The sequence below is a fragment of the Pogonomyrmex barbatus genome, unplaced genomic scaffold (genome assembly GCF_055798465.1).
Source record: "Pogonomyrmex barbatus isolate J1 unplaced genomic scaffold, ASM5579846v1 scaffold8, whole genome shotgun sequence".
NCBI lineage: Eukaryota > Metazoa > Arthropoda > Insecta > Hymenoptera > Formicidae > Pogonomyrmex > Pogonomyrmex barbatus.
This window is the reverse complement of record NW_028297182.1, coordinates 7,822,250-7,842,224: the sequence shown is the minus strand read 5'-3', so window position 1 is coordinate 7,842,224 and position 19,975 is coordinate 7,822,250. Positions and strand designations below refer to the sequence as shown.

The window sequence follows — 19,975 nt, the reverse complement described above, 5'->3', positions numbered from 1 at the left end:
TGCAGGGTACACTTTCTTCGCATTTCAACTACAGCTGGACTACAGCGGTACTGAATAAATAAATGCATCCTTGAGGAGGCAAGCGATGACACACGGTGTAGAGAGAGAAAATCTCGTTCATATGCACGTGGGCGAGGCGACAATATACGTCTGTTGAAGTTGGCACGGCAAGACGAATCGGCAAGGCTTTGACAAACAATCCGCCTTATCTCGTAGGCGGATGCGATCGCGTGGTTTACTCACCACGTTGGCTTGGCCGTATATACCTGCGTTCGCGTACATATTGCGCGGAGAGAAGGACGATTCTCGAGGAACTAAACGTCTGGCGGTTAGCACCGGGATGCTAAATCGTCCACGACACGAGTATTCGATTAACCCCGTGAACTGCGTTTCGCGAGAATAAATTATTCTTTGCTTACCGGTTCGGTATCCTCTGCATGTTGCCATTCTTCTCCCTGGTACCACTGGTAATAAGATAGGCAGCAGATTTGTCATTGTCGCTGTATTATCAGTAGAGACTAGACTAAATTATGTGGAAGAACAGCCATTCTATTGCATTTTTTGGATGGATGATAGAACTTGTAAATATTTAGAAATATGTGAGATTTAAAGTTTCTTTTTTTTTTTTAAGCAAAAATTATATTTTTGTAAAAATAAAATATTTACGCGGATTAATTTACTCTATATAAAATACTTATACCAATTATAGTCTTAAAATGTCACATTTTTTTATCGCAGTAAAATAATTTTATATCATTTAAAAATTAATTAAACTTTTCTGAGAAAACAGTTTGAAAAAATTATTCATAAAATATGTATTTTTTTCAATGTGTAATTATAACATCTATATTTATCTGTTTGTATATTTATAATTTTATGTCATAATTGTTTTACTAATGCAATTTTATATTATAAAATCAAATTATAGGGAAATGATTTGATGTAATCGTTTAGCTTTAATATAGCTTTTTGTATTCTAAAACTATAAAATCTTCTCGCTCATTCGTCTTTCTTATACTATTTATATATAATGACTGCAGCTTTCTGACTCTTTGCTCGATGATCCCCTAAGGATATGATCATCGTTAACTACTCTCCGAGAACAAAAATCACAAACGTTGTTACTCTATTGCCGTACTTTGTATTAACTTTTCTTTATCGCAACTGCTTTTTCCCGCATGACCGATGTCGGACCGTATAACTGTTTATGTGAATACGGGATTTATTTCTTGAGCGCATTAGCCTTTTCCGCCGTACTGGGAGAAACGTGGTTTTTCCGCTCTTAGACTCGATGTGATCGAGCGTAAGACCACCTGCGTGATTCTCGATTGGGCGACGGTGACGAATCGACTCTGGCCTTTCGCGGAGCGCCCGGTATTTATCGCAAGCGAGCACGCGAGCACGCGATGGTCCGGCTTGGCGTGCAATTAATTAAGGAAAATTCGCGGTAATTGATCGCCATTCCGCTTTGCCACTCGAGTTTCTCTAAGCGCATAATACTGTCCGCGTTAAAGTTCCGGGAAGACGTAATGGAGTGTATACGTATTATGTCTGTGCACAAACACCGTGACTTTCGAATTGAATACGCGTAATTATTTCGGCATATGTACTAGTGACTAATCACGAAATAAGAAATGCATTTAAATAAAAATTTTTTTCCGATAATAATTACGTTCAACGGGATATTTTGTTTATTTTAGCAAATGAAGCTGAGAAAGCTCAACTTTAAAAAAAGAATAATGGGATCGTTGAAATTATTTTTTATCTCTACGGATTACAAGTCATGACGACACTTAACTTTTTTAAATTTTCAACCGATCGGTACTATTCGTTCTCGTCTTATAGTTCGAGTTGATAGCGAATAGAAAACAATAAAAACAATACACCAAATATGGATAAGCCGTTTTAGCACGTAAAGCTTGTTTTGAAAAGTCATTAGAAATAAAATAGAAAAAAGATACGTATATTCTTCTCTCTCTCTCTCTCTCTCTCTCTCTCCTCCTGCTCTGACCAAAAGATAAGTAGGCTATATTTCGAGTTTTTCTCAGAAAAATTATTCAGTTTTGATGTTTCATTGTGAGCTTCAGAAAAAATTACATATATTGATAATCTAAAGTCAAAAATTACACTCTTCCAATGAACGATATTTATTGAAATATATCTTCAATCAATTAAATATAGAACACTTGAGTTATATCGAAACTTAATTGCAACAAAGTAAGACAAGACAAAATTAAAATCATATTAATTACAGATATCGGAAAATTGACAAAATGTGTGAAAATTTGTAATAATATTGATTCGTAAACTTTTAATTTATGAATCAGCAAAGCTATGAAATGTTGGAAGACTCTGATATAATTATACAAACCGTAATATCCTTGCTTAATCAGTATGTATTTATCAAAGTGATAAATTAACATACATTGCCCTAAATAACAAAATTACAAGTGGCGCCTTGCTTTGAGCGAATGGTGCTGTCCATATGACATCTTGCTAATCGACAGATGATGTTGAATAAGTATAATTAAACATTCAGAATATCGTTGTGGACAGACGTCACTCTGAAATTTGGGTGAAAGTAACGGTTGCTGATCTTTATCGATTCTTGGATGAAAGCAGGTCATGTATAGTATTAAGATTAATAATTCAAACATTGAACGTCGTCAATCGTTTTCTATAGACATTAAATGTTATCTGTTGATATTAATTATTAAAAAAATAACAGCTAAAGATCGGTCGATAATGTATGGAGATTACGAAAAAATGAATAATCTAATGTGTTAATGAATAATCTACCTGTCGATTTTATATTTCTCATTAGAAATGTCACAGTTTTAACAATTATTAGTATGTAATAACTTATATCTATTTAAATTAAATGAACATGGAGGCAGTAGAGAATGATTTATTTAACACATTTGCCATTGTCGTATGTACATTTAAAAGTTATTCATACTCAGAGTCATTTAAACAGTTTTATTTGATATAATACACGTTTTTAAAATTAAATTACACGTGAAGAATTAATAAGAAAATCATTTCTGTCACGCATGTGTAATATCACGAGAATCGTATATAAGCGTGACCCATGCGAACATATCAATTAATACATGAGAATACTTTCATGCACGCCATAAGAAACGGAGTGGCATACATGGTTGATCCGCAAAGTAGACTATCTTTTTTATTTTAAAAAACTAAAAAAAAAACTAAACTTTTATGGTTATTTGTTTGTGTCTTGTTTAATATAATTACAGTAATGATGAATATTAATAGAAAAATTTAGCGACTTGCTATCAGATAAATCATTTCTTTCCTTAAAAAAAGAAATTGGAAATATCTGAAAGATATAAAAGATTAATTTGATAATTATACCCTCTCTCTCTCTCTCTCTTTCTTTCTCTCTCTTTTAAAACATATATTGCAACTTATAAAGTAATTCAGCTTCGCTTATATTATATTTTATTTTATTGTTTATTTTCTACTGTTTATATTACTGTGTTAATATTAATTTGTCAAGAAAAATGCAGGACAATTTTTATATCGAATCGGCGTTAATTTTTATTAAATAGAAAAGCAGCTGTATATACATATTTAATAAAGGTTACGTCTTATTTGCTGACAATGATTGCAAATGCGCTTTGAATAGATATCGGAAACAATCGAAGTTGACTTTTAACATCATAAGAGGGCGAGCGATACGTAATTTATTAAGACTGACTTTACTCTGCAGCTTCTACGTGATGTTCGAGACAATCAACGCTTCTAAGAATTAACGGATCAATCGATACGGTTAAATTCTCAGCATGTTTGTTTAACTTTACCTGCAAAGGTCAAGTGACAAAACTGAATTAGCTCTTTAATGTTAATGTTAAAAGCTTAATTTGCATTGATTACAGTATCATAAAACAGAAATTTATAAATTTATTATTTATTATGCACACAGTTTTTGTATAAAATAATAAAATAATAAATATAAATTTGATATGTATATTATTTGATATGTATATTATTTGAATAAGCAAATGTAATTTATAATATAAAAATAATTTAATCATCTAAAATAATAATCATTATTTTAAATGATTAAACTAAAAAAATAATAACGAGTTAAAATTTGCTAGATATAAAATGAATTAATAATGTGAATGTTCACCGAGATGAAAAAATTACAAAAAGGAATCTGTGGTAATAAGGGCTATTCTTCGCTGAAACTGCAAATTAATTAAAGATGGCTACAATTATGCGTAATGAAAGAGAATGTTTCAATTATCTCGTTTTTAAGAATGCTGTTACTGTCGGGCACGTTCTTTAATCGCAATTAAGCGACTGCAAAAGTAATTAAGACCAAAGACCGCTACCAAGTACAGAAATGAAGAAAAGGTTCACGATGGTAAAAAAAAAAGCGAAAATGAATAAGACGGTTAATCTGGGGAGAACCCAGCAATTAAAGCATCTCGATTAAATGTTTTCGTCTGCCAATTATCTTCGGGAGATTTCCCGTAGAGATAGAGCATTCGTCATTCTTATCGATGCAAGTAGAATATCGTGTTTCATATAAATGGAAGTGATGTAGCTGTTTGTTCGATGATTCATGCATTAAATTAAATTCATTAAATATTCATTGAAAATATTTCCAATTTTTATGCAAAATAAAAATAAAAATTAAAAAATTTTTTTGAAAAGTATGTTAAAAGTGTGTATTGTTATTAGCGATAGTCTATGTAATAATATAATATAGCATTTAATTTCCATTATTTATTGATTTGTAATTTTTAAAGAAAGGATCTTCAATTAATGTTGATAAAGAAATCTATTTTTTTACTAAAGAGAATGGGAAAGTCTCAAGGAAACAATATTTTTCAAGAATCCTGACAGTCATCGCGATCGTTGAACAAATCGCACGGCTCACAAAAAGGAAAAAGAGAAACTATACGCAGTTGTTCCCTTATAATACAAAGGGAATAACCTGGCATACCTAAGTGTTTGGTCCCTAATTAAACGATAAACGGAATACTGACCGGAAGTGTCGTGAATCCGGTGAATGCGATGGCACAATGGCATTGACCAGATAAATTCTTGGCCACGTGATCAACATTCTTTTATTTTTCTGTGTACCGGATACAAATACGACTGATATCGACTAGGAGAATCCATCGTGTATCAGAGTTATGACTTCCTCCCTCATTTTTTAAACTAGGTTCACACACCTTCAACACATCTTCATTCCTTTCTGATTTTCAATCTTTTTTCTGTTCAGAACGCGTCTTACCATATCAACTAATCTTTATTCTTTAACTAGTACATATTCACATATATTTTAATATAAAGTAGAATTTTTTTATGTCGGTCTTTTAATATAAAATTCCAAGGCAATATGATATTATCTTTTTATTCTTTATTTTCTTTCAGATTTTTTTTTAAATTGTACCTATATTTCTTAAAGCAAGCATTATTTTATTGTCCATTTCATATCATATTTTTGTACAAAATATGAGATTTTAACAGTACTTAAATTTAACTGTTTTACGCAATTTATTTAAATATAATTGTTAAACTATACATTATGCAAATAATATATGACGAATATGCAAGTAATAGAATTGGTATCTCATCTGTCAATGCATTTATTAAAAAACATGATATATAAAAATGATAATAAAGAAAAAGTTATCAAATCTTTTAAACTCTTTATATTTACGAGAAGTTCATTCATTGCTTTTTTCCTTGCATTTTGCTTTGTTAGTACTGACAAATATTAAAAAATCTGACATTATCGATCTATTTACGGCTTATTCTCCTGTTAGATCTCTAATCAGCGCAGTGGCGGTGTCGACAGAATAAATCTGGTATGAGATCTTCGCAGACGATAGTCTCTTGAATTCATTACCACATATAAAATACAAGATTAATTGTGATGATACTTTTTTCGTTTATATTCGTCGGAACACACCGCCTTTTCGCGTTCTATTCATTGTCTATTAATGTTGGAACAAGATACAGCGACCGGGCGAACCGTCGCTTGTCTCGGTCTGATGACCGTGGTTGCGGCATCAACAACGATAAGACACACAAAGATCTCCGATTATGATATCCTTTGCGTCGTACACCTGCCTGACAGCTCTCTATTTTCTGATATATCGGATGATCGCATCGTCGCACCGGCGATCGTTAAACGCTGTGTCGAAAATGAAAAAAAAAAAAAAAAAAAAAGAATACGAGATAAAAATCCGGCCGCTGGCGAATTTTGAAGCGCGACCGAAGAGAGAGACTTAATGTTATGCGAAATGCACAATTATGCATATTTCATTAAACTATCGGGTAGGTCTGCGCATTTCAGAGTTCATTCCTCCTCGTCTACGAATCCGCCAATTATATTGGTCATTCTCAGAGGGACGCAAAATTTCAACAGAACATCTCGAAATTAGATGATTAGAGGGAATATACATTGTCTTCAAGGGTCATTATCTGAAAATTACGCATACGGTCCCTTATATTCGTCCAACTGTACGAAAAATTACCCGTTGGAGATAGTTACTTGAGTTTTGAAGGCAGTAATCTTCCTATAATTTAAAAATGTAAGTGCTTTTAGCTTAAGCGCATTAGTGCAATTTTCTAATTGTAATGTTTTTGCAAATTCGTACTCCAAGCTATGATCTATTTTTTTTGCCTACCTCTTTGTTTCTTTAGTTCTATTCAATGAGAAATACTTAAATGTCCATATGAAATTGCTATTGAAAGCATGTTAAATAAAGATTATATATTAAAATGTGGCAGAGTAGAACGTATAATTGTGGCGCAACTTCTTGCAGGTAGCAAACAAATCACATGGCTTGTTTAATGGAATATTAAAAATGGAAAAATATATATTAAGATAATATCTCGTGTATGCTCGATGGTATTTTATAGCTACGTTATAGTACATTCCAGTGAGATGCAGATAACGTATAAGAGTGAATTGCCAAGGAAGCCTGTAATTTTGTAGAAAAACTATAACATTGCAGATTTTAAGCAGAACCGTAGAGCCGCTTTAATTAGCTAATTGAGCGTTCGCTACATTAAACTTAAAAAAAATATTTTAGAACTGTTTTATAGTTATAAAATATAGTATCGTTTTTTCCTAGATATGAGACGAAATTTCTAATGACACTTGCAATTATTGTAGTATACAGACTGTACTTAATTTTCTCATTAATTACATCGATTATGTCGCATATATTCTTATTTCATGCAATTTCGAAGAAATATTGCATGTCGTGTTATAAACTCTACAAAATGATTTTGTTCTTTCTCGTCATTATTTAACTTTAATCATATGCGATATCATATTTTGTAAATAATTTTATCGATGTATCTTCTCAAATGTAATTCTTTTTTCAACATCATATCTTCAGTTGTCTAATTTTGGACAGTTTAAATTTTTTTTATAAATAAATATTTAGGAAATGAATATTTCTTATATATATAATAGAACAAATTTTGTGCCATGTAGTTAATTAATAATGATATCCATTTTAGAATCTTTTATTAAATTTTGTAAAGATCTGTGATGAATGAAAATGATTTTTTTCTTGTAGCAGAAATTTTATTTGAAATCTCACTAAGAAATTTTATGTGTATTATGAAAAAAATATCTTTAAAATAATTATTTAAAATTATTCTCAAAATGTGGGGAAGCGTTCTGTGCTTCGTATTGACACTCAAGCTTGCAATCAGATGATTTCACTCACGGGATGTCATAACTTTTTAACGATGCGGGAAACGGTAAAATTTTCTTGTGCAAGCATCATTGCAAGGACATCGTGCACGACATAGCCAGTTGTCATAAAGTGTAGAAGACACGGAGGGAATATGACGCGCGGAAGAGCGCTCCGGGAAACGGCAATTTATCGAAGAGCGCCAGTAGCTCTAATATTTTTTAATAGATATCCTATATAGCCTGATTGGGGTACTTCAGATTGCTAGCGCAACCCTAAATGCCGGTGCTATAGCGGTGTTCCCGCGCTCAGAACTTCAGTCGGCGAACGCGCACTATTAGAGGCTCGACGTGCCGTTTTACTGCGCAGTAAATGCAGATATATAAGGCACGGACATTTTAAAATTCACTTACGCCGCACTGGCTGCACCGTTGGAATTAAAACACGAGCATTATTGCACTTGATCGGTTTTCTGTCTCGCTTGGTATCCTCGACCTTTTTTGCTTCGAGACGAAAGTGAGAAATTGTGCGACTGCGAGAAAGTCACAAGATGGGAAATAATCGTCTTTTCCTGCTACTTGAGGAATCTACATTGATATTATTATATAAAGATATGAAAATGGAATAAATCATAAAACTATCAATTTCTAAAACTGAAAAAAGTATATTAAATTTTGTAGAAGGGTAGTTTAGAAACATTGTACGATAATTGAAAAATTGACTGTCGATTTGTTGAAAATGATTTATTTCAAATGATGGCATTTTTGGGGAAAAGAAAGTTGTCAAAATTAATAATAGATCAATACTATTAGACAATATATCTATCTAGACAATATCTGTCTATTGTAAATGTTAGCAATAGTTGCTAATACTCTCTATTATAAAAGTTTGATATCAATAATTTCTTTTTCAAATTTCAAAAGTCGAATTCTAGAAAATTTTAAAAGTATCAAATATTTTAATGTATTTGTCAAAAAACCTCGACAAATGGTACAAGTTTTCCGCGCGAGACGTGCAATAATTTTAAAGCGTTAATAACGCCACGCGTTTCGTCAACGCGCGTCGCGTATATTCTGTATATTCCGCGCGGCTACTTTCTAAACATTTGCCATAAACTTTGTTTTAATGGGCACGTTGATTTAATTTGCACGGAGGTGCGACGAGAGGTATGGCCCGGCGCGGCTTGTCCCATTTACGAGAGACGGTTTACGAAACACGTGTAACACACAGACGACATTAATCGTCGCGAGAGCTTAGGAGCTTGTGGGACGAGTATATTTACAAGCGGCCACGTGTAAATGCGTTTGCACTCTATGGCAACGTTGTGGCACGAGAAACCGCGCGCGTGATGCGGATCTCTTCATTTACCTACGCCGCCGCTTCGTACGGGCCGCGACAATGGGGCGCGACGAGAACAATGGCGCGAACACCGAGACACCGCGCGTTACGTAAGACCGCCGTGGAATTTCGCAATTGGTATTACGTACACCGAGGGTTTCGTGGGTGGAGTCCGCGAGTGCGGAGAGATGTGTTGTCTGCCTCATGAGAAAATGGCAGATTCGTATCGTCGGAGAAGAAACGTGCCGGCGCGATTTACTCTCCTTTACGGGGCGCGGTTATTTTATCACTCCCGCAAAATTTTACCCGCACGGGGGAGCGGCCCTGTGTGTGTGTGTGTGTGTGTGTGTGTGTGTGTGTGTGTGTGTGTGTGTGTGTGTGTGTGTGTGTGTGTGTGTGTGTGTGTGTGGAGTACAACGCTTTTGATTTCCTCGCGCTCACGCGACTTGTTTCTTGTCGTTAAATCGTCCTCTCCTTTCAGCGAGACCGACCAATTAGGAAATGCGTGGGCGACGCGTATTGCGATAAGCATTTACCGCTTCATCGTTTTGTTGTTATCGGCATTTTTATCGTTTCCTTCGTGATTCAAGATAACTTATTCGAGATAAGTTTTCAGTTTACGCGGAATTACATTATGTAGGATTGGATGTAATCGAGATAAACGGTTTCCCGGACTTTTGAATTATGACACATGATTATTTTACTGCACGCATCATATTTTTAGATTTTAGTAAAATAAAACTTTTCTGCATGTGGACGTTGTAAAATTTGCAGAAATCTTTATTTTATTTTATTCTATCTTTATTTTCTTTTATTTTTTTTTTTCAGAAATTTGCAGTAATCTTTATTTGTATCTATTTTATATCTTTTTGATGAAACAAGTATTATTATCAAATATCACAATCACATGTAAGGGTCAATCCGACCTGAAACATAATTGCATTTTACGACGATACCATGTTGCAAATTCAATTTTTTTTGTTATATCGAAAGATATCAATGATCTTTGTCGATAGGAGATCTGGGATGATTATCATCCATATGGAAGGATAGTAATGAAAATATAACATCGACGGTAACAACAGGAAGTCGTATAAAATGAGGTTCGCGCATGTAAGTCGGCGATGTAAGCATGGCGATGTAAGCCGCAAAATTCTTGGCGTAGGTAGCTAAATGATACGCTTGTTGCAATATGCAGATAACTCGAGCCACGAATGGCGCGGGAATAGCCGCGCGAGTGGGTTTAATGCAAGGAGCTTTATTATACATTCCGATCTTTTTTTCTATCCCTCCCCTCCACGGCCTCGCGTAAAAATGTTCAATTATGAAAATGGGCCCGTGCGCATGGACGATAATTATATGCCGGCGCTCACGGCGGCGGAGGTGTTATCATTCAGAGGACAGCGAGGAGAAGCATTAATGGCCGGTGTATTTTTAATGCGCCGCTAAAAGGATGCGATTTAATGCGACAACCGTGTTTTGCTTCTCTCGACATACATTTCTTCCGCAATTGTAGAACTGTCTGTTGCATGCAAAATAGTACGGAGATACGCGAACGAAATGATATCAGAGATATATATATATATATATATATATATATATATATATATATATATATATCAGATATATTTGAAATTTAAAGATTAATAAATTTTGAAAAAATAGTAGAAAACACGTCCGATTGCAAATATCTATCGTTGCAGCAAAGCTGTTTATCGATCGAAGCTTATTTATCCATCTGTTATGAGAGACCTGTTTATTTTGCGAAACTTGTCGCTGGAGATAGCACGTGTGTTTCCATACGGAGTCTACTTTCAATCTTTAATTACGATGTTTCTTTCGAAAGATGGAAGAGATTACGCTTTGATGGATCACCTTTATGGTTTCTCTTGTGATTAACGAAATTGTGTGATTACACACGGAGTTCAATTAATTTCGTAAACGTGTGCTCGAGCCTCTGGCTAACGCGTAATCATCGCAGAACACAATCGATAAATCGCCACCGACGGAAAATCATTCCTCTCGCCAGGGTGATGAATGATAACTCGCGCGCATCAAAGGAGCATCTCGAGCTTGTTTCTACACATTGCTGATCGTTCTTACATCGCGTAGTTCAAAGGTTTTCTGCGCGGCGCAATGCAAAGTGTTGAGTAGCAAATGTATACTGTGTATCCATCGGTTGCTCATCACGTTTTATCTCAGCCCGCCGGTAGCCAAAATAAAACGTCAATTTGCAAACTTGTTTCAAGATGGCTACATCTTCAATTCGCAGAGTCACTCGAGATAATTGCAACATTGAAACAATAGTGTTTTTCAGTAAAATTGATAATGTGTTTTTATTGATAATAAAAAACTGTGGTGTATAATTCTTCATCGATTTACAAAGTAACATTTATAAATAATTATAATTAATAATTATATATTAATTTTAGTTTTCCAACATGTAAAATTTATTAAGATAATTTGTTAAAGTGATTAGAGACATTATAATACTTTTCTGTGATATACAAAATATTTTTATTAATTAAATATAAATTAAATAAATTGTTAACTTATATAATAAGTTTATAATGTTGTTAATATTATCATCACAAGGTTTAACTAAAAATGCTTACATCTTTTGTGAATTTGAATTCTTCGTAATTTCAACTTTTTCTCAATTCTTTTCTCGATTTTCTTTATATTCATTATTTTCTTCGTTTTTGGTCTCCTTTTTCACAAATTTTCGAAAAAATCGCGGACTGTGATCTAGATGGGCCATCTGTTACCTACATATTTACACCGGTTTATCCGAAGGTACTGTGTATATGGGAGCCCACTAATACATTATAATTCTTTTTCTTATTTGCCACCGATTGTCCGATCGGGTTATGCTCATATTCAGAAGCTGCGATGCAGCAAACCGTATCGTAACATCTTGTGGGTTTCACAAGGTGGCCTCTCGACGTGGGAGTCTCCGTCGGCCTTCGGCCGCGCTTCTCCCGCGGCTAGATCGCATCCGCGATAGAAACGTCGTTGAATGTTAACAGCGGCACCCGAAAGTCCTTTCGAAGCGAGTCGCACGAGCACGAGCAGATAGATACGAATTTCTCGATGTCGAAACACTTCGGCGAGACGTATGTTCGACCTGTGTGGCGAGAGGAGATCTCGCGCGCGCAGAGTACGAATTAGCTATTTGCTACGGTACCGTGTTCCTTTGGCACTTTAACCTCCTCATTCTTTTAGCTGGCAGGCTCCCGCATTCAGAAATCACGGTGCTTCGGTGCTTCGCTGCCGGCCTCGCATTATCGAAATTGCCTAGCGCGAATGTTACTCCCTAGTAATTCTAATAATTCAATCTCCAGCCCCAAACGGACTTCAATCAACGGACTATCAGCTTCGTTGCCAACGAGATAGCGAAATACGTCGTTTTCAGTCGTTTTGACGGATAATCTTTATGCTCGTAATAGTTTCAACAATACTTTCCGATGTGTTGCAAAATCGAGTAAATAAAATTCCAGCCTGGATCCATATTTATAATTCATTTCCATATAAAACAAATCTGAGTAATTATATATTATACTATATACGTATTTTGCATATAATTTAATTTACCAGCCGTCCGATCGACAACTTTTTTTAAGTTTTTCTTCTTATTTCCTTGGAGCGGTTCAGGTGGCATGTTCTACTACAGTGCGCGATATGATTATTCCACTCTTTTCTTCCCTTTTTTTTTTCTCGGGACTGCGATGAAGAATGGATAGCGCAGAGGATGAAGGGTGGACGTCTAGTCGAGTGTAGGAATAAAAGAGGAGAAGGCGCGGTAGAGGTGGAGGCGACCAAAGGAAGTGCCACAGAACAAAGAACAAAAGTGGGCGAATTCCCACTCGGTCGAGATAAAGAGGTGGTGAGGAGACCGGCAGAGGGGGAGGGAGGGAGGGGGGGGGGAACGAAACTGAAAGGAGAAGAAGGACGAGAAGCGAAGAAAGAAGATCGCGCTGCCCCCGCTATGGTCCCGTAGATATTCACAGACTAATTGAATTTACGAGCTCTCGCCGGACCGGCCGACGTAAGGTCGTGCCGGTCGATCGGTCTTTGGTCCAGATATTCGGTGTATACCGACCATTAGTGCGGCTGCTCCTCCCTCGTTCCTGGTGTTCCGCGCGATGGCGATAATCGTAAGTTTCACTATTACACGACAAACAGTCAAAAACTTGACCGCATACGTGACCGCGATATTTGATACGATACCAGGTGTTCGCTTTCGTTGCTCATTCGTACGTCCGCCGTTTGGAGGCAAACTTGCCCGCTGTAACGTCATCGATTAAACTCTCGATGGCTGGATATTCCTATAGAAAAGCACATTTCTCTCGACGAGGCAGTTTCTTATTTCTACTTGAACCTTCCGCTACGAAGGTTTTGTTGCAAGCTTAGATCGATCTAATATCGATCTAAAGATAATTTGCAAATATTTGAAAAATGCTTCTGGATACTTGGATTTATGATGATTTTATTTTATATTTCAATTACTTTTTTGTTATATTATACTGTAAATATTTTATTGTATTATATTTTAATCACTTTTTGGTAGAAATAATTTCTGCCATAATTAAGATCTATTAATTTGATTTTTTACGTACATTTGAATACGTTACATATGCCACATAAATTTTTAGCAAATTTTATATGCTTAATATGATAAGATATATCAATCGAGAGGTTTTGCTCGTATAATTAGCCATCAATTGAACCTATATGTTACCGACGAATTTTTATCAAAGCCTGTACCTTTTCGCAATACGTAACTCGGTCTCCGGACGTGCTGAAAATCTGTTCAATGGAAACGGAACCGGTCTTCGTTTGTTCATGAACTCGCACCGATAACCGGTATAACTAACCTCCCTTAACGACTAAAACGCGTGAAGTCAAAGAAAAACGATTCTATAAAGCTAGCTCTTTCCCTTCCTCCATCTTTCTGTTTTTATATATATTTTAATGAAATGTAACTTTTGATTATTAAAGAGATAGTAATAATAAATTTAGGCGTGAATATAAATCATGTATATATAGCTGTAAAAATGTATATAAAAATGATATAAAATATTTATTTTGATAAATATAATAAATTATTAAATTTTTTCTCTGCAATGCAATATAATAGCATTCTAAGGTTAACAAAATATGCGTAAAAAAATATTTTCAGTTTTCAGTTAGATTACTTTGTAATAATTTTATGATGATATTGCGAAAAGAGATGACATTGTCAAATTTTGATATCAATCTTTCAATAGCAGCACATTCGAAAAAAATGAGCTGCATTAAGATTGAAAAGGCATTAAGATAAGAAAAGGAAGTATCAATGAAAAGTGCGCTTGCGTCATCAACGTGAACACGCCCTTCGAAAAAATGCCGACACTTTTTAGCGCTTTTCTTCCGGCAGTTCAAAGCCGGTGGGACTTTTTGTTTTTATCTCTTACATTTCTCTTTCTCTCACTTGCAAGCTTTCAGATCTGTAACAAGCGTATACTTTTCTCTCGCTCCTCCTTTCTCCCCCGTCACCGTCTTTCACAGCTTTTCTGACATTAAAGCTACCGTGGTGAGTTTGCAATGTTCTCATTAAAAAAAACGACAATAGAAAGCGGCTCGGTTGTTAAACGCTCGTGTTAATGTTAATAATGATAATGGATCCACGATGAAAGAGTGAGAGGTGGATAACGAATGAAGAGTTGGGGGATGGAGAGAAAGACTTGAACCGCCTTTACATTGGTCATGTGTAATTAGGAAGTACATCATTACGCTACTAATTAACGGAGCTTTTGATTTACCGCAAAAATTAATGAGCGTGCGATAAATGCCGGTGTGTAAAATGTGAAATAATAAAGCGTAATAATTTTTATGCTATATGATTTTTGTTTGCAAACTATTCTAATTTTTGAAAATATTTTTAAGAAATTTTGAAATCAGCAATTATGTTAAATTTTTTAAAAGAAGTTTAATTCGACATTTTGAACCTCTCTAATCACATTGTGTTAAAAAATAATAAAATCACAATTATAATAACCTTGCTAATGAAGTAAAGAGATGCATATCCCTAATTGCTAGTAAATAATACTTAATAATTAATGTAATGATTTTTTTCTAACGATGTACTTGAATATATCCATATTAGGGACAATGTCCATATTAGGGACATTGATGTTTTACTATCATATCACCTGTTCGCACTAAGAACAAAGAAATTTGCTACTTTAAATAACATTTATCAAATTTCATTTACATTATATAAAACATAGAGAACATAGAGAAACCGTTTCAATTTCATGCACCGTGTTTTATGTGTCTTAACGTATTTATTTTTGTACTTATTTTTGCTCTCAAGAAATAACAGCTGGCAGCATTGACATCGTTTTACACGCGCTGTTTTTCGAACATAAATAATTCCTGACGTTTTACTCGGATGCAACATATAACTACTGACGTGTGTATTACACTCCAAGAGGCGGATGTGAAGTTTAGACGAGAATCGAGATGATATCTACGCCAAGTTGGCGCCAACTTTCGGTCTGCGACACATTGCTTCCTGTTTGTTTCGCGGTACGTGAATCATACGGGACAACTCGGACGTATCGGACGATCATCAGGCCCCGCGTAATAAAGGACGAAGCCTCCTAATTGCGGTTTAATGACCTCATCATCCGGTCCATTCCACGAAAACGCACACTCTGTTCCGCACGTACTTTTCTTTTTGTTTAAAATCAAATTCGCGAACTCGGGCGAAATTCCGCAGAGTGGGACGAATCGTTGCTACTTCACTCTCCAGTTTTCCACATGAATATTCAGGCGATTGTTATACTGTTTTTGTGCTACGCACATTTAGTCCTTTAAAAAATACAATGGTGTTTAATAAACAAATATTATATAGAGATTAAGAAAAGCATAGTATAATCTTTATTTTTGTTGATATTCCATTTTTTAAAAATTATTAAATATAAGTAAATTATTTTATAAAATTAAATTTATTTCATGTCTTTTTAAAAAAAAGTTATTTCCTTCTATTAAAATAAAAACAGAATTTAATCATAGAAGAAAATTTATTGTACTATAAATTTTTGTGATGCAACAATGTGTCTATTTTCTCGATTATGATTATAATTATCTCGATTATAATTATCGAGTATATTCTATATTTTCGAACTGAGACTTGAAAATAATTGACTAGGTATAAGTTTCGAGTGTCTTTTACGCTTTTTCTCAATATTATTATTATTTTTTTTTCGAGCGAAGAATAGAAGGAAGGAGCACTTTTGTTTTCTATATATAAATGAAATTGGACGTTTCTTGCTCCAAATATGGTCATTCAATGATATCAATAAAATTTAATAAGATTTGCATTTACAATTTGTAGAGTTTTTGTTTTCATTTTTTTGTATATTAAAAATTGTATATTAAAAATTTTTTATAAATTGTGTTTGTATGTATTTGCATATATATATATATATATATATATATATATATATATATACATATGCATATATGTATATGTATATGTATATGCATATGTATATGTATGCACATGTAACGTTACCTTTATAATACTTTTATATTCAAGAATATATAATGAATTTTGTATGTATCTGTTTTTCTTTCTTTTTGTTTTATATTTTTTGTTTATTTTATAATGGTTCCTCTATCATATTCATAAATCGAACAATAACATAACTTATTTAGCACCTGAAAAATATGGTTTAGTATTCAATGAAACATTATTCTATCTTGCGAGAGAAATTTTATATCGCCGGATTATGTAATGCTTGAAATTTATGAAATAAAATTTAATTTATGCTCATAAATAACTATACGGCAAATAATCGAGAAAGCTGTTGCATTTCAAAAGAAGAAAAAAATTTTTATTTGATTTAAAAATTTGTCATCTACAAAGTAATATGTTAATAATAAAAAAAGCATAATATACGTTTGAGAAAGAAATTCAAAATATTTTACAGAATTATAACTTTTTAATTCTCTTAAAAAAAATTATAAAAAAACTTCATGATTTCTCTATCTCAAAAATTGTAATCTACATTCAGGAAATTGCTGTAATTTTAATTGCACTCTTTTTTGTTTTCATTTGTATGTAAAATAATTGACAATTGTCTCAGAAAATTATTATTGCTAGTATTACATTCGAGCAAATTGCAACTGTTATGGATATGTCGTTTTATATCCTATGTATTATTCTACACATGTATCGTTGATGCAGTTGCAACTTCGTTTCTCATTTCGCGAAAAAAAACACACGAGAAAATGATCGTACTCGTCGATCTGCAGATTGCTAATCGTAAATCCACCTGGAAACCAGTTTCTTCGCGTAACCTCTTTTTATCGATACTCGGATAATATCAGACGTGGTGCTATCATCTTCGCTCAATTATTGATTCATCAAAAGTATTTGAAAGTTATGCGACAACTTGCAGTGATTTATTCTGCAGTGAGTATTCTTTTTGCGTTATTGAGCATTTCGAATCTGTTCCTTTGTAAAATACGATCGGCGTCGCGCAAGTTTTTTCATGATTACGTGTGTTAATGAAATTGCTTTAAAGTATGAAAGTTACGAGTTTTGAACCGGTAGTACTTAATCTATGGTAGCAATTTTCATTTTTTTGTCATATCTCGAAATGTATGGAACATTTTTAATCGTATTTTTTAATTTTGGATAATATATGAACGAGGAAGGAAGAATGATGAAGGAAGAAATTATGTTTAAAATTTTATTTTAAAAAATGATAATTCTGAAATAAATGAGTACGATACATATAAATTTCATTAAATTATTTAAATAGCTTATTTTATTTCGTCGCGTTTATTTTAATAGATACTAATTCAATGATATATACAAAATAACATCATACTTTCAAGCACCGCGAGAAGATAATAATCTGTTTTAATATAAGATGGCTTACTTGTATATAATCTGAAAAATAATTTATTTATTTAAAATGAATGGAGCTTTCATGCTGATATATTTTAAAATATGTGATATAATTTCACATTTTTTTTTCAGAATTTTTAGTAAAGAATAATAAAAATACTATTCGAATACCTTACATAGGTTCTAGCTTACCAACATGGTTAGATCTATCAGGATCCTCACATTAATCATGTGCATCGCCGAAAGAAAGTAATCAGTGCTGCTTGTTGAACATGTTTTCAATTAAACATGGTAAATTGCGACTCGCTTCATTTACAATTAAGCGCGCTTCTTAAGGTTCGGAAGGCGGCGACTGGATTACACATTTGCAATCAGTGTCGATAATAACACAGCGCAAAGCTCTCGCTGCGCGATCTTAATGAGCTTTATGCGCTGTTGTTGCTTCATCAGCCTCCCACTGTAATTGTAAATGAATCCCTAATTCATTCGAACCAACTTGTGTGCGCATGTGATGTGTGTTTCTTGCATGCTAACAAGAATCTCTAATAGAAATGGATATTCTGAGAAACTCTTGAACTGCCTTACCTGCGGCGCGGTTCATAATGAATATGAAAACTTGCGATGCCCCTACGCTCGTTATTCATTCTGCGTTGATAGATTCAAATACATATGAAGGCGGATAGTTTATGGTTCATATCACTCGCTTGAATATACTACACAGGGATACCGTGAAATGGAATAAGAGTAAGAATAAGAGTTAATAAAAAAATTTTATACTTCTAAAGTAAGAGAGAGCATGTTGTTTAACATCCAACTTAGTGCAAATAAAAATTTAATTTTTTATTTATTTTTATAAAATCTCTTTTACGATTTTTATCAAAATATGAAATGTTCTCTCTTTTCTTTTTTTCTATCTTATCATTATTTGGTCATTATTTCTGTCAATTTTTTTTCTATCTAGAGCAATTCTTCTATTTATAACATTCGCTAATCTTTAAAGCAAAATAAATAGGTACACATACTTTTTTTTTTAAATTTTATTTAGAATGTTTTTTATAATATTGAGCAAATAAAAGCGAAATTGAATATTACTATATAAATTAAAAATTCTCTCCTGCCTCCTTGCTAACGACGTTCATGTCTGTCATTCAGGGAAAAATTTCTAATAAAAAGTGTGATGCATTATAAAAATATTAAAATACAATAAAAAATTATTCCAAATCGAAAACATTGTCAGAATTTTAGGTTAGATAATAACTTGATTTGATAATTAAGTTTGATAATTAAGTTATATATATGGAATTCACTTGAAGTTTAAATCGACAATGGGCTGGGCATATCCGAATCGGATATCACACACACACACACACACACACACACACACACACACACACACACACACACACACACACACACACACACACACGAGACTTTGATACCTAGCGGCACAGATTGTACGTGAGCGTACGTCGACACGTACGGGCTGTTAAGAAACTTCCTTATTTGGATCGTCGTGCCGCTGTCACGTGCAAACCATCCGGTCGACATTGTTGCATTCTTTCACCAGATCTTTTGCCGAGTCCTTCGTCGAGTGTGTTTCGTCGAACACTCGGCTCTTAGAACTTTTCACCGAAGAATATTTCCAGCTGCGAGAAATCACTGCGTGTTCGCGATTTTATCCAGCCGACATAGTGTGGAATAGAATTAATTTTTTTTCTCTCACGGAAGATACATCGTGTTTATGCAAAACATAACGCGATCTGTAATGTAATGAGTCTTTTCGTAATATCAAATGGAAATTAAATGCTCGCTGGAGCTATCGTTTGCTATTTCATAAAGAGTCTGTTTCAGATTTCAATATTTTATATGATCGATAATTGCAATTATTGCAAAATTGATTGATTTAAAGCGAAATAAGGAGTATTAAGAAAAATCGATAATATTGATATTGTGTAATTTTTTTCTGTAGATTAATTTATGTTGCACGCAAGTTCTTCTCATTGAGGATGATTACATAAAATAAATGTGT

The 19,975-nt window shown here is 33.7% G+C and overlaps 1 protein-coding gene across 9 annotated transcripts in view; it reads left to right on the top strand.

The window, feature by feature from the left end:
* LOC105432201 (UPF0489 protein C5orf22 homolog) overlaps nt 1-19,975 on the top strand; it is a 290,978-nt gene that overhangs the window by 16,801 nt on the left and 254,202 nt on the right. The window contains exon 4 of one of the 9 annotated variants that reach the window (XM_011646893.2): nt 6-6,219. The exons of the other annotated variants lie outside the window; for them this stretch is intronic. Coding sequence (XP_011645195.1) covers nt 6-54 — 49 coding nt within the window. The 3' untranslated portion in view covers nt 55-6,219. Of the gene's footprint in view, nt 1-5; nt 6,220-19,975 lie in introns of those variants that run through there. 9 annotated transcript variants of the gene reach the window in all.